This window comes from Puntigrus tetrazona, chromosome 19, assembly GCF_018831695.1.
Source record: "Puntigrus tetrazona isolate hp1 chromosome 19, ASM1883169v1, whole genome shotgun sequence".
Lineage (NCBI taxonomy): Eukaryota > Metazoa > Chordata > Actinopteri > Cypriniformes > Cyprinidae > Puntigrus > Puntigrus tetrazona.
Window position 1 is genome coordinate 4417026 of NC_056717.1, and position 14550 is coordinate 4431575.

General features: G+C 38.8%; 1 protein-coding gene across 3 annotated transcripts; it reads left to right on the forward strand.

Annotated features, from left to right (window-relative positions):
* The first annotated feature begins 490 nt into the window (after nucleotides 1-490).
* ncaldb (neurocalcin delta b) lies at nucleotides 491-13900 on the forward strand. 3 transcript variants are annotated; one of them, XM_043217822.1, is made up of 4 exons: nucleotides 491-668; nucleotides 8504-8906; nucleotides 10911-11016; nucleotides 11820-13900. In XM_043217822.1, the coding sequence occupies exons 2-4, from the start codon at nucleotides 8529-8531 to the stop codon at nucleotides 11912-11914; spliced, it is 579 nt and encodes a 192-aa protein (XP_043073757.1). In that variant the 5' UTR covers nucleotides 491-668; nucleotides 8504-8528; the 3' UTR covers nucleotides 11915-13900. The 3 variants fall into 3 exon arrangements, with proteins under 3 accessions (XP_043073757.1, XP_043073758.1, XP_043073759.1); XM_043217823.1 differs by lacking the exon at nucleotides 491-668 and adding an exon at nucleotides 1440-1876; XM_043217824.1 differs by lacking the exon at nucleotides 491-668 and adding an exon at nucleotides 6433-6755.
* The last annotated feature ends 650 nt before the right edge of the window (nucleotides 13901-14550 follow it).

Genomic DNA, 14550 nt, shown 5'->3' on the forward strand with positions numbered 1-14550 from the left:
GTTAGCAGTAATAAATGGCTAACATTGTAGCAATATGCATGCTAACAAGCAACTACCAGGTGTAACCGTAAAACATAAAGTCTTACATTTTAAATGGAATATAGTTGCATTTTCTGACTTTTTAAGAAGAATGCAACAAGTGTACATGTTTCTGTATGAAATAGCTCTATAATTTATATCATTTATACATAATTTATAATTTATACATAATTTATATGTATATAATTTAAAGTGAACATTTTAAGTGCATCTCAATTAAACAAATAAATATACATATTCAGTTGGATCCTTCGTATTATTTTACTTTTATTTGTAGGGTTGCATTTTTAGTACAGTTGACTTTTTAAGAAGTACTCAAAGAGTGACAGCAAGAGTCAATGCCGTGTTCTTGTTGCCAGGGCAACGGTGGCTCTCTCATAGGCTTTTTAGGCAGGTCATGTGACCAGCAGCTTTGACGTCACTGTGGGAGGCAGTTTGGTGCTCTGAACTAAGCTGCGGGTGAGTCTTGTGGAGTTTCTCGTTGGAGCTGCTGGTTGCATCAAAGCTTGTTCCTGATACCTGTGGCTTCACATCAGCACTGAGGCCACGCCAACGCCTCTTCCCTGCCGAGCTCCCCGGGTTATGGCCATCTAAAACCTCACGGCACAGCACCAGAACAACCACCTGAGGTGAGTTCTGTGCATGGTTTGCTGTTTTTCTTGCAGGTGAAGTCTGGTACGTGTAGGCAGTGAACTGAAGCACTGTCAGTGGAGGTGAAATAGAAAAGAGTTTTTCGGTGTCCTGAGAGGTTTGGGTGAAAGGAAGCAAGCGGTTGCTTGAACGTTAACAGGATGATATGAACTGTTAGGATGAGGGCATCTCTGGGTGGAGAATGAAGGTCCGTTTTTATCCCTCTTTTATCCAACCTGGAACTGACAAGAGTGCCGGAAGGAGACTGGCCTGAGTGGATTTCAGACCATTTGGCTTTGGATAAATCCTGGAACATGAGGCTTAGAGGAGGGACACTGCCTGATCTCACAAGAGGAACGTCTGATCACCCGAACAAGACCAAATCTGAGTGCACTTTAAAGCGCCGTGTAGACAGTAGTATATAATACAGATAGCTTGGAATTTTTCTCTCAGAAATGTCTAGTAAATTCTTCATTGAATTTGTATGTGATTTTCATGTAGAATATGCTCATGCAGATTAAATACTTTATAAACAGCTAATAATAGGTTAACTAACAAATAATTGATAGCGAGAATTAATCCCTGTACTAAAGCATTAGGTCACACTGCAGTTAAAACAACTCTATTGTTTCAAAGTCACATGGATTTGTGTGAAAGAGGAAATAAGCTTTTTGCTCCAAATGACTTAATTCTCATGATTGAGTGCTCGGTCACTACAAAATAGAAGAGGAATCGGATAAAGTCAGTTGGAAACTCGGGTTAAGTGACAGACTTGCTCTGAGAACACTTAAGACAACATCTCAGGTTGCAGGAAGTTGTTGAGGTGCTCTTTTTTTTTCCTTTTTGCATTGTTGTGGCATGCATGTAGGTTACACGGTGACGTTAATTCGAGATCCGACAGGCTGTTCAAAAAAGCACACGTTCTGCTACGAGACGACGCAAGTGGGCGCTTGGAAAAATGTGATGTGGAAACAGACGCTCGGCTTTGTGGGAGAGTTTAGTAAAGCCCCAGAGAGAGGGAGAGAAATAAAGAGAGATAGAGAAGGAAATGTAGAAAGGGAGAGGGGAGTGTCTGTTCAGAGAGTTTCCTGTGAAGAGCTGCCGACGTACAGAGCTGAGATAGAGAGAGAGGGAAGAGAAGAGGAAAGAAAGCTGGAGACATCACGACGTCCAACAGGTGAAGCTGAAGCGCATCATTTACATCCAGGTGGGTCAGAACGGGAATGTTTTTCTTGCTGCCGTCACCTGTGTTTGGCTTGTAAGGGACTTTTCTTAGTAAAGCTGCTCTGGAACAGTATGTATAATGAAGAGCGCTACGTAAATCTGTTCAATTCAAACAGTCGCTGGGCGGCTGACTTGACATATATCAGACAGTAAGCTGTTAAAAATACAGATTTTTCTTACAGCGAAGAACATTTTACGCCTAAAGAATCTTTTTCCGCTACAAAGAACCAGGAAATGGAATGGAAGGGTTCCAAGGATGTTGATGGTTCTTCGAATTGAACCATAGATGCCAAAAAAACCTGAACTTCTATTTTTAAGAGTGTAACAATGTGTCATGTATTTCTTGTACAGTTAAATATATCAACTAAAACCCTTACATTAACATAAAAATCACATTTTGAAGTAAACAGCAAAAAGAGTCATTGAAAAATATCTATCTTGTAAAAAGCAATATAATTATTATAGTCCAACAATACATTAGTTGCCATATTGATTGATCTTGACCACGATAAAATGAAATATAATGTAAATATAAAGCATTCACTTCTTGAAACTTCAGCTTCAGTATAAATGTGGTAAAAGCACATCCTGTGGATAAAATGCTTCATTAGCTCCTGAGGTTTTTTCTCAGTGGAGCACGATACAGCATGTTTGTATTGAATCTGATGAGGCCTGTGTGCATTTTTAATGAGGCCAGGGGAAGCTATCACTGTAATGTTTAGCTCAAGTGCATACATTCACTGTGGTATTTTGTAATGAGCCGTGGTGTCGAGCGATAGTGATTTCACACTCGAGCTCCTCCGCATTCAGTTTGTGTGGATCGAGGCTGTAATGTAAAGCCATTTCCTGTTTGTGTTCGCCATGCGAAGCCTCCATTGCTGTAACTGACCGTGATTTCAAACTGTAAACGCTCCGGAAAAATGTTCCCAGAAATTGGGGCTTTGCAAATATTTACACTGAGAGCATGTGCCAGCGCGGCCGGAGATGGCGTTAGATGCCGTCCTCACAGACGGATGGAGGACCGTGTCCGGGTCGGGCAAGGACAGCAATTTCAGATCGATGGCTGGACGTTTACATTCGAACTAGACAAAAATGCTTTACGTCAAGAGCCTGGGTATTAATACAGAGCTGCTGTTTCTTCAGACAGGAAACATGGACCTTTAACGACCCCGGTGCTGTCAGCCGAGAGTGTGTGATATTTATAACCACTTTCAAGTACATTCGCTGAATTTTTCTCATACGAGCGAGGCATTTAGGAGGTCGTTTCCCTCTAGCTTTCGAGTGCGCGAATGCCAATCTGGCGTGTTTCTCTTGTTTAACCTTCCATACGTTCGTTTGGCAGTGTTTCGAAGGTGAAGGCAAAGATCTCAGCAGAGGTCACACCAAGAGAAAAGGTCACCAACTTTCTACATGCGTAATTCAACTTTTATACATCGAATCATAAAGGGATGATTTTATGTACTTCATATATTTTATTTCATATTTATGCATGTGAAGTTAGACCTACACCATTTGTTTTACATTTGCCCGTAAAATCCTGTATGTACAGTATACCTGCCGTATTCTTTATCACCTAGACCTGGTATAAGATATTTAGTGGCTCTTATATAACAGACATGAGTCTATATTTATACCCTACTGCTTCAGATTAGCCCTGCAGAACATTGAGTTAATCCTGCAGGTACAAAGACACACAGAGAGATTGTGAGGGAAAGCAGATTTGTTAGCCAGTCAGCTAAAGGAAATTAAACGTGAAGTTTGTGGCACTTTAGTTCACGGGTCAGTTCACAATAATAACAAGTCGTTTGTTAGCATGCATGTTACTCGCAAATTGGGTGTAAAGCGCACATTAATGCTTATTTCCACAGCATTTAACCCCCTTAATCCCACCCGATAATTTAAGCACTACATTAATTAAGAATTAAAGATTTTGCATCAGGCAAAAATCATAACTAAGAGTTTGTTTGTATTGAGAAATGGTCCTCAAATGAAAGTGTAACCGATTTCGGATTTAATGCATCAGTATTAGTATTTATCGACTCTAACGCTATTATGTCGTTCGCACAAATTTATACAAACACACATTTGCAGCGATGACCACCAGAGAGCTGCTGGCTTTAAAAGCGGCTTTTGTGTTCTTCACACATCGATGCACTTTTCAATATAGACAATGGGACTTTTTGGCCCACAAATTGTACTTAAATGATTGCGTGATGGCCTGCACTCACATTGCACTTTACGTTTCGGGCCGTAGTGCTATCTGTGGGTAGATAGTGCTATAGTAGATATGAGTGTTGAACACAAATGTTAAACAAGCTCAAATAACCTTAAAACAAGATCAAAATGTATAGAGACCGTTTTAATCATTTATTTGATCTATTATTTATCGTTTCATGCTAACATTTTACATTTAAAAACCTGCGTAAAAAACCCTAACGTGCAGAAACGCAGCTGAAACCTAAGCTAAATGTTTGTAAGCGATACATAAATTCATATTGTGGCATGCAGTTGGTGATAGCACAGAAAAGGCAGATTGAGGTTGCCAGCAATGAGCCACAGAAACCAACAGTACTGCAAGGGTTAGCTTACAGTTAATAGCTATGAGTAAGATACACGAAATTCATAACTAAACATTGATCACTGAAGCTAATATCGCACATGCTAGCTTTCAGCCAGCAGTCTGCTAAAGCTCACTAGATTTTTCCCTCTATTGTAATTTTAGCATACACTTGTCAACGCAGCGCTTGTCGATGAAGTGGAGGAAATTTCCGCATTGACTAATATCACTAGATGTGCCCGTGATAACACAAACGCCGCTCTTACAGAGCGCTCTGTTACTTTTCGTGAACCTGGGAAAGAACAAGGAAACTATGAGAGCATTTGATGAGTTTTAATTTCGCAGCCCCCTCGCGCACATTTTCCACAGTCATAGTTCAGTTTCGGGGCCTGTGGTTTTGTTTGGCCTCTGCGGTTTCGAAGGGTGGAGGAAACGGAGGGGAGGTGCTTTGTGTCACATGACCTGCACCTTCCTGTGCCTCGCTCCATCGTTCGTCTCCGGTGAGAATCAATCATATCAGTCTGACGGCTCGTGCTTCTGTGAGTCACATGCCACAAGTCACTGCTTTCTTTATTGGCTGCATCGAAGCTGAACGTGAAAATAGCTGAGCTCTGACGCTCATGTTTGCTTATAAATTATGCATTTATTATCCCTTTTCTCGGCTTGTTTGGTTGTCTGTGTGCTCTTCATGATTCATTTTAAATGGATTATCTTAACCTCTAACAACCATTCATTGTATTTATTTATGTTAATTTTTTTTTTTATAAATAATCAATAGGTAGATAGATACAGTATATATACACAGTATCTATCTATCTAGCCAAATAGATAGATAGATAGATAGATAGATAGATAGATAGACAGATAGATAGATAGATAGATAGATAGATAGATAGATAGATAGATAGATAGATAGATAGATAGATAGATGGTATCAATGTGTTCTGTGGTTTGACAGAAAAAAAGTGATAAAAAAACAAAACCAAAACATTCAATATTACAGATAAACCTCCTGTTTTTTTCATATATGGGTTTTTTTTTAACTCTGTTGAGTTATTTCACACAATGAGAAGAAGCTATTCATTGCCATTAAAGTGATATAATTAAATCTACACACAGGAGCATGATACAAATGTTCATTTTAGAAGAAAATTTCAAATGACACTCAGTAGCTTTTCATATATATCTGAACTCCTGATATATTTTACATGAAGGGATGTGGTTGAACAGGGCTGATGAAAGCAGACTGGGGCTGTGAAGTGTCCTCGGGACATCACCTGTGTCCGTGGGCCGGTGTTATATAAGCGTGACGTCTCCACAGGGCGATTGGAGGCTGTAAGAGTCTTAGGGTTAATTTGAGACGCAGATCTTTGAGCTGTTGACCCTGGAGTCCAGGAACATCAGAGATCTGCGAGCGAGCCGCTCTGCTTTATAAACACAGGCTTAGCTCAGGTGCGCAAGAACACGGGTCGTCCCGAGGAGGATCAGGACTGATGTCACCGACGGACCAAGAGACACGTCTCGGGACCTAACCATAACGTGAGCGTTCAACTTCACAGAACGTAAAGTTTTCTTTACTTTTCTTTCAAAAGAAACATCTCATCGATTGATTCATCCATAAATCTTACTGTTGAAGGCTCGTTTTTAATACAAATGCAGGCGTTAAACAGTGAGATTAGATTGGCCGTTACCATGGCAACGGGTGGAACAAAATACAAATGCTGCGTTTCCATTAAGGAATTAAACTCTGATTGATCACAGTGCTTTTATTCATGGGTGGGGTGTATGAAGGTACTGGTTTATCGCGAGGGGACACCGCGGTCAGCAGGGGCTTTTTAGTTCATATGAGGATGAGCACTGGGCTCGATCAGGCCCCAGAGGATCATGGGAGCAATTGTTCAGAGAACAGCCAATCGGAGCGAATGCCAAGCTAATGGCATTATTTTTAGTTATATTATTTACAAATGTGATCCTGAAGCACAAGCATGGATGCATTTGTAGAAATAGCCTACGATAAACTGCATGGGTCAAAATGATCATCAAAAATCAATGGGATACTGAGTAAAGATCAGGTTCCAAGATATTTCTGATTTGTGAAGTGCATTGTTAATAACTTTATGTGGACAATTTTAAAGGTGATTTTCTCAATTTTATAATTTTTTGGACCCTTACAACTGGTTTTGTGGGCCCCGATCACATATTTTCACATTTTTTCCAGAAGCTTCAAAGCTGTTTCACCGTTTCTGACTGACAGTTTCCTACAAGCACATACTGACAGCGAAAATGTGGCAGAGATAACAGAAATGTGAGCTGAACTTATATTTATTATAATATATATAGTTATATTTGATCCCTCTCACATCCTTTTGTTAAATGTGACACAAATAAGCAGGCTGTATAAATAGCGCAGAGCTGGATGAATTCATGGGCTACGTGAGGAGCAGTGAAAGACAAACTGATGGACTGCTTCCTGTTTACAAGAGGAGGTTCAGTTTCTCCATCTCTAAATCTCCCCAATGTTATTTTATGTCCCCCATTACTTTCAGTGGACACGGATGAGAATAAAAAGTCATGGCATTTGCGTCTCACATATTTATAATGCATATTAAAATGACTTTTATAATGAATATTTAATGTCATATTCATATGACAATATAGACATTGTTCTGAATTCCAGCTTTATTTATTTATTTTTTAACATCATAGGGTTTTTCTATGATTGCTGTAATAAAATCACTCATTTAATAGAATTAATGTAATATATGCTCTCATGATCATATGTGCTTAGGGCTGCGAGCACGTGGGGTTTGATGAGAGATTTGCATCAGGAAATGATTCGGGTGCAGCTGCACGCGCACACACACACACACACACACACACACACACACTGCAGCAGGTGAGAGCATCACTGCGGTCTACCAGTGGAAAGTTCAGTTGACAGATGGGAAAAGGAAGATAAATTTTAGATACGTAGCACATATGTGTGATTTGCATTTATAATAGTAGCTTTAATACTACCATAATAGGGTTTAAGCATTGCGTGTGTTTACTGAAGCGCTCATGAGATTTAACTGAGTAGATTGTTGTGGTCTTCCAGAAAGAATACACTCAAATGAGAAAACTTGATATAAAGTGACAAAACTGAATTATGTAGAATTATGTGTGATGTATGTAGGATTTACCTTAAACCTATTTTCAGTCAGAAACTGCTAATAAATGTAAAAAATGATCACCTAGAAACCACAGAAATGTCCAGTGTATAGAGCTATAAAATGTATGTAGACAGAATCAGATCATTGATCTTAGAAAAAAACGTGAGAAACATCTGAATGTCTGAATTTTGATGGTAGCCTGTGGTATTGTGGTACTTTCGAGAAAAGAAGTGTTGTTAAAATCATTTCTGAGTCCCTCTTTTCACATGTGAGATTACTGGTGATTACTGAAACGGTTTAGATATTTAAAGAGATCTTAGCGACTTAAAGCATCGGTTTATAATGCATTATAAAAGGTTGTAATGCGTTACAGTTATTCATAATGTGCTTTGTAATGCATTGCATCTTGGTGTGAATAATTATAGCATATTGTAACAAAGAATTTAGTAATGTATTAATTCTGGTTACATTGCATTAAAACTACAGAGACTATTAGCGGACCTTAGCAAACTCACACAGAAGCTTTAAGATGACTCAAGTCAAAATAAGTACTAAAAGGAGCTACTTCTTATTTTCACCACATCAATGCAATTACATGCTTTCTAGACATGGTCTTGGTTTCCAAAAAATGTTCTTAAGACTATTAAAATGTTGACTTTGCATACGCTAAAAAAAACAATGGATCTTTCTGTTCACCAAAAGCTTCTTTTGGGAATCTCAAATGAACCGATGCACATTTAAAAGCGTGCAAGTTGTTTCTTGGCTGTGAATTCAGTTTTTAACCTTGCACTAAATGTGATCAGGTTGAAGATATTTCATATTTACTAAAGGTGAGTTAAAGTAAGAGTAGGCTATTTACTCACTGTGACCTTTAACGAACACGTCTCTTCTTCTCCTTCAGCTCCAGTTGAAACCACACCGTCAGCATGGGAAAGCAGAACAGCAAGCTCCGTCCCGAGGTGATACAGGACCTGTTGGAAAACACAGACTTCACCGAGCATGAGATCCAGGAGTGGTACAAGGGCTTCCTGCGGGACTGTCCCAGCGGCGCGCTCAGCATGGAGGAATTCAAGAAGATCTACGGCAACTTCTTCCCCTACGGAGACGCGTCAAAGTTTGCGGAGCACGTCTTCCGGACCTTCGACGCCAACGGAGACGGAACGATAGACTTCAGAGAGTTCATCATCGCCCTGAGCGTCACGTCCCGCGGCCGTCTGGACCAGAAGCTCAAGTGGGCCTTCAGCATGTACGACCTGGACGGCAACGGGTACATAAGCAAGGCGGAAATGCTGGAGATCGTTCAGGTATGTTCTATTTAGCACAAATATATGTTATACAATAGGTTACGGGTGGATCATTTCAACTGCTGTTGATTATTCATGCAATAATAGGCTACGTATTAATATTAGCCTTTTCTTTATTAACCACTGCTTAACAGTATAGGTGATGACTTTCTAGCACTCTTTTGAATTATTTTAGTGAATATATATATATATATATATATATATACTACTATCCACCTATTTCCTACGCCCCTTGTGCAAATTATGGGAATAACTTCCGTTTGCACGGTAAACAGTCAGCTAAATGTTTGCTCTATTATTAGCATTTTAATTAAAAGGAAATTTAAAGCAAATTGCTTTAATAATTCCCAAAGATCCTCCTTCTGTGCGCAGCAATATTAAAGATGTGTAAAATATCACCCTGGACCACAAAACCAGTCATAAGAGTCAGTCATATGCATCATCTGAAAGCGTAATAAGTAAGCTTTCCATTGATACATGGTTTGTTAGGATATCTATTTGAAAATACATTTTGAGAAAATCGCTAATGAAGTTCTTAGCAATGCATATTACTAATGAAAAATTAGGATTTTATATATTTACAGTAGGAAATTTACAAAATATGTTCATGGGACATGATCTTTAGTTAATATCCTAATGATTTTCAGCATTAAAATTTTGACCAAGATTGTATTTTTGACTATTGTTAAAAAAATACTCGACTTATCATAGCAATTACATTTTACAGCATCCATGTGAAAACAAACCTGGCAAGGTTTCTATGGATTCAGGCATAAAAGGATGTAAAAAATCTTGGTTCATTCCAGGGAATCATTCATAGATTAAATTAAATGTGGAGAGCAGACCACAGATGCCTGGTATATTGTATAGTTGTCTTTTTTTCATTTACTTAACAGCGGAATGCAAAGGTAATAATTAAAAAAAGCAATAATTAAAAAATATAAACATATCGAGATTAAAGTCATTATAATGTGAGATAAAAATTTCAAGAAAAACGGCAAAATAAATGTGATTTTTCAGTTTTGTTTGAACTTTTTTTCCTCTGTTTAAGTTTTTTCTTAAAACACGATACCTTCGTTCTTGAAGTTTCAATAAAACACCAGAAACGATACCGCCATCAATCAACCATTCTCTACAAAAACACATTTCTCTTGACCTCACACTTACAGACCTCCAACCTTACAGTGTATATTAATATTAATATACCTCAGTGAATCATATGGCAAAGCATTACTATCAAACTGCCTCCAGCAAATGTCTGGTTTTAGGCTTGTGCCTTATTATCCTGTTTTTTAGACCAGAAAATCATCCGTTTTCAGTTTTGCTCTATTAGAGAGAGCTGAGTGCAGCAGGCAATTACCTTTTCATCGTATTTAGGTAAAATTTCACGCTGCTGGGGCAATCGGTGAAACGCGTCTCAACTGCACTCACTGAATCTGACAGCTGAGTGCAAGCAAATGGCTGTCATTTTCTTTTCACTTCATTCAATTCTCTGGGAAAAGAGGTTGCTATGGTTACTTTGAAAAAGTTACGAAGTGACTGCTCCGACTCTAAATCATACCCAGAGACCTCTAATTTTCTCTAATAAGATTTACTGCCTGCTTAGACCTTAATAGCATCTTAGCTGCACTCCCGAATCGAAAGATACTCCTAAAACCGACTGCTAGAAGATTCTAAAGCAGCACTGCATGCATTATTTCCCCAATAAGACAAGCCCAGAATACACCGCAATGAGTTCAGGTTCATCCAAGATTACAGAATATTCCATCATGTTAGTTCTGTGCTGTTTAGCTTAGCGACATGCTAAAGCCAAGCGAGTCGAATCTCTTGTTCACAACCTCAGTGAGGGCACTTACTAGTTTGCTGGCTTTATAGGCAGCAGTAAACAACAAGGAAGCTCACTAGGACCAGAGATTCTGTCTTTGAGCATTTGTTGAACAACATCATGTTTTTTGTGAGGTGATAGCTTTTCTAAAGCCTGTTCTTTGATGTTGTCTTCCTCAGGCCATCTATAAGATGGTTTCTTCCGTGATGAAGATGCCAGAGGACGAGTCCACACCTGAGAAACGCACGGATAAGATCTTCCGGCAGATGGACACAAATCGTGATGGTGAGCTACCTACACTCTCATGAACAAGAAGTGTGCTTAAATGTGTTGGATGTTGAATAAAAGGTACTTCAAGAGAGACAGGGTGGGTTTAGGGGCTGGATTAGGTGTAGGTCAGTCTTAATATGTGTATGATTTAGCTAAAATTGTATGAATTTGAACAAGTGAAATTTGCCGGTACCACATTTCAAAGACAATACAATTAATCATGACATTATATAAATAAGTACTTAAGCTCTATATACGTGAGTCAGAAAGCACTCTAAAGTTCAACTAATTGCATTTATTAATATACATTTAAACTATAATACGTTTCATTTAATCAGTGCTATTAAAATTTAAGAAATAATACATACTCTTTTTGCAGTTATGTGAAAGTATACTACTACATGGATAATTATATTGACATTTAAAGGGTTAGTTCACCCCAAAGTGAAACTTTTGTTGTTAATTACACTCCTGTCGTTCCAAACCCGCAAGATCTCCGTTCATCTTCAGAACACACGTTAAGATATTTCTGCTCAAATCTGAGAGGTGTCTGACCCAACTGAAATGATCAGGGTCAGATAGCTCTCCTGCTTCATCACAAATATTTCTGTTCTGAAGGTGAACGAAGGTCTTGAACGACATGAAGGTGAGCAATTAATGACAGAATTTTCATTTTGGGGTGAACTATCCCTTTAAGTTGAAGAGGCACCGGTCAAGACTTTTTGCATTAAACTGCTTTTAATACGCAAGTGCTTACAAATGGCTAATCCGTGCAAATCCTGTTTATTTTTGACCTTTGCCCCCGTGTCGTTTTTCAGGTAAGCTGTCGCTGGAAGAGTTTGTAGAGGGCGCGAAGAGCGACCCCTCCATCGTGCGACTGCTGCAGTGCGACCCCAGCAGCGCGGGGCAGTGAGTCTGCAGACATAACCTCTCTTCAAGCAAGTCTTTCTGTGTTCGCTCTCCTTCAAATACCAGCAGAGCATGGACTCCAAAACCACACCCCTATCTCAGCGTCTGTGGGCTTCCCGCCGAACACCTCGCACGAGAACATTAATTCCCCGCAGACACAGAACCCGGACGCACAGAGATCATACACGAGAAGCTTGTGTTCGTGTGTCTCTCTGTGTTTTTGAATTCCTCGTAAAAGGCTTTTTTTGAGATTAACACAACAGGCGAGTGACAAGTGATATCACATCCTGTGCAAACCCTTTCGCAAAAGAGCTTTAAATAATAAGAGAGAGGGAGCTAAATTTACAGAGCGTGCAAAATGCACCAGATGCCATATTTTGTCAAACTTTCTAAATGGCATAAATATTAAAAAATGGCTTAAAAATATTATTTAATAATTATTTTTAAGATTCCTAGTGTTCCTAGTATTTCAGTTCCATTCAGCACATAAATCTATTTAAAAGAGAGGCTCTCGGGTGACAACTCTGTTTTTTTACTTGAATATTTTTTTTTCAGCATTTATTGCATTATGATGTCAGAGCCTGCGATAGATTCTTAAAGGGGCGGTTGGGGTAAAAATGTTTACCTTTGATGAGCATATGGATAAAAAAATAACAATAACTCTTAAAAAAAAAAAAACTACTTTTTTAAACATGAATACTCTCTGCATAGGACTGATAGCAACCGTATAGCTGCAAAATATCATAAAACAAATAAATACTCTCATAGGGACAACAATAATATTGATCTTGCTGCTTCAAAAGAGAAGAAACGCGAAAAAAGTATTAGGCGAAAAAATAATGTAGATATAATTTATGGTTTAACTTGTGTGGCTATCACACCACGAAAAAAAAGCTTTTCTTTATGAAACTGCTGTTGTTATTAAAATATGACATTTTCTTTTGTTACAAATAATCATTTGTACAGTAAAAGCGTACGTATGTAGGACAGCAAAGACCACACGTTACTATGCACATACACAACGGACCATAAACCCCTGCAGCATTTACTGCCAGACACCAGCCCACACCTTCACTTTCTGCTCTGTCCAGACCTCGATTCAGTCCACCATCAGCTGTGAACAAATACTACAGGTTAGCCCGAGCGACTAGTTCAAGTACCATTCATATCTGACTGAATCTTGGCCTTAGTATTGGCTTACGGTCTTTTCGTTTTTATATCCAGCTCAAATCGTTTTGCACGCTGCACCTCAAAATGAATGTATTCTCTGGGACATTCTGTACATTTCGGGATGAATATGTGTGTGTGTGTGTGTGTGTGTGATGCTTTTTGAGTACTCGTATGTTTAGTGAGTGTTTTGTCTATGCATACTGTACGTTTCGGTCAGCACTTGCGAGTGTGGAGTCAGCGACACGGCGATCGGAGTGTAAAATATTAACGTGTAAGAATATTTCTACACAACCTCAGGGGTTCGAATGCAAGGGACTGTGTGAACGGATGGAGCGCGCTTCTTATCTATAGCCCACTTATAAATGCACAAACACTCGCTCACATGCAAACCAAATCGTATCTGAGGCCACATGCGAGATGGACAGCCATCGGAAACTCTCTGCTGATTTCATTTTCGGTGAAGTCAAGGTCGTAATGATCAAATTTAGCTCGAGAAGGAGCTTGAATTCGAATCGGATCATTTATGTTTGTGGATATCCTCCTTCACAAAAACTATTTAGCATCTGGCATTTTATTTTTAAACCACAGAAGACAGCGACATGTGGTCAAGTGCCAAACACAGATGAATTTATATATGGCAAAACAAACAGTGTTCTATCAGTGTTTGCTGTACAACGGTTATCTGTCAAACTAAATGTTTGTCATCATCATTTTGTAGATTTTATATGGTAACCTGTACGTTGTGTGAGTGTAGATATTATGAACGCAGGCATCTGTTTTGGATATATATATCATAAATAAAGAAAAGGAAAAAGAAAACGTCTGATGGTCTTATGTTATTAATATTAAACGTGAATTACATGAACGTAATAGTTACAGAAACGGAATAGTTCACCCAAAAATGAACATTTGCTTACCCTCAGTTCCATCCGTGATGGGTTTATTTCTTCATCTGAAAAGGTTTGGAGAAGTGGGTCCTCTGCAGTGAATGGGTGCCGTCAGAACGTGAAGGGAAAAAGCAAATCCATCTTTAACACATTTTTTTACTTAAAACTGAATACAAAAAATAGTACTGTATCCATGATATTGCTCAAAAGTTTGCCTCGTCTGATACAGGAGAGAAATATGCAAATGTATAACACCATTTACAAGCAATAACAGTCAAAAAACAGCTGGATTTTGATGATTTTGCGAACTACTTTGCAAGATGTAAAAGGGGTCACTGAATGCCCATTTTTCCCAAGTAAATGTGATTCTTTAGGGTCTTAATAATAAGTCTATAGCATACCTTGGTTAAAATTTCTCAATGGTAGTGTAAAAACCCCTGTCAAAATCAGCCGTTTTGATAAAGCCATTCTAGTCCATGTTGCTTTAAATGCTAATGAGCTCTGCTGACTCCGCCCCACTCTTCGAGCAGACCGTACACATCAGCCGCGAAACTGACCGATTAGCACGTTATTTGACCAACTA

Coding starts and splice junctions, on each gene's coding strand:
- ncaldb (XM_043217822.1), top strand. CDS start 8,529: ATGGGAAAGCAGAACAGCAAGCTCCGTCCCGAGGTGATACAGGACCTG. Junction 8,907..10,910: donor AAATGCTGGAGATCGTTCAG/GTATGTTCTATT, acceptor TGTCTTCCTCAG/GCCATCTATAAGATGGTTTC. Junction 11,017..11,819: donor GATGGACACAAATCGTGATG/GTGAGCTACCTA, acceptor GTCGTTTTTCAG/GTAAGCTGTCGCTGGAAGAG.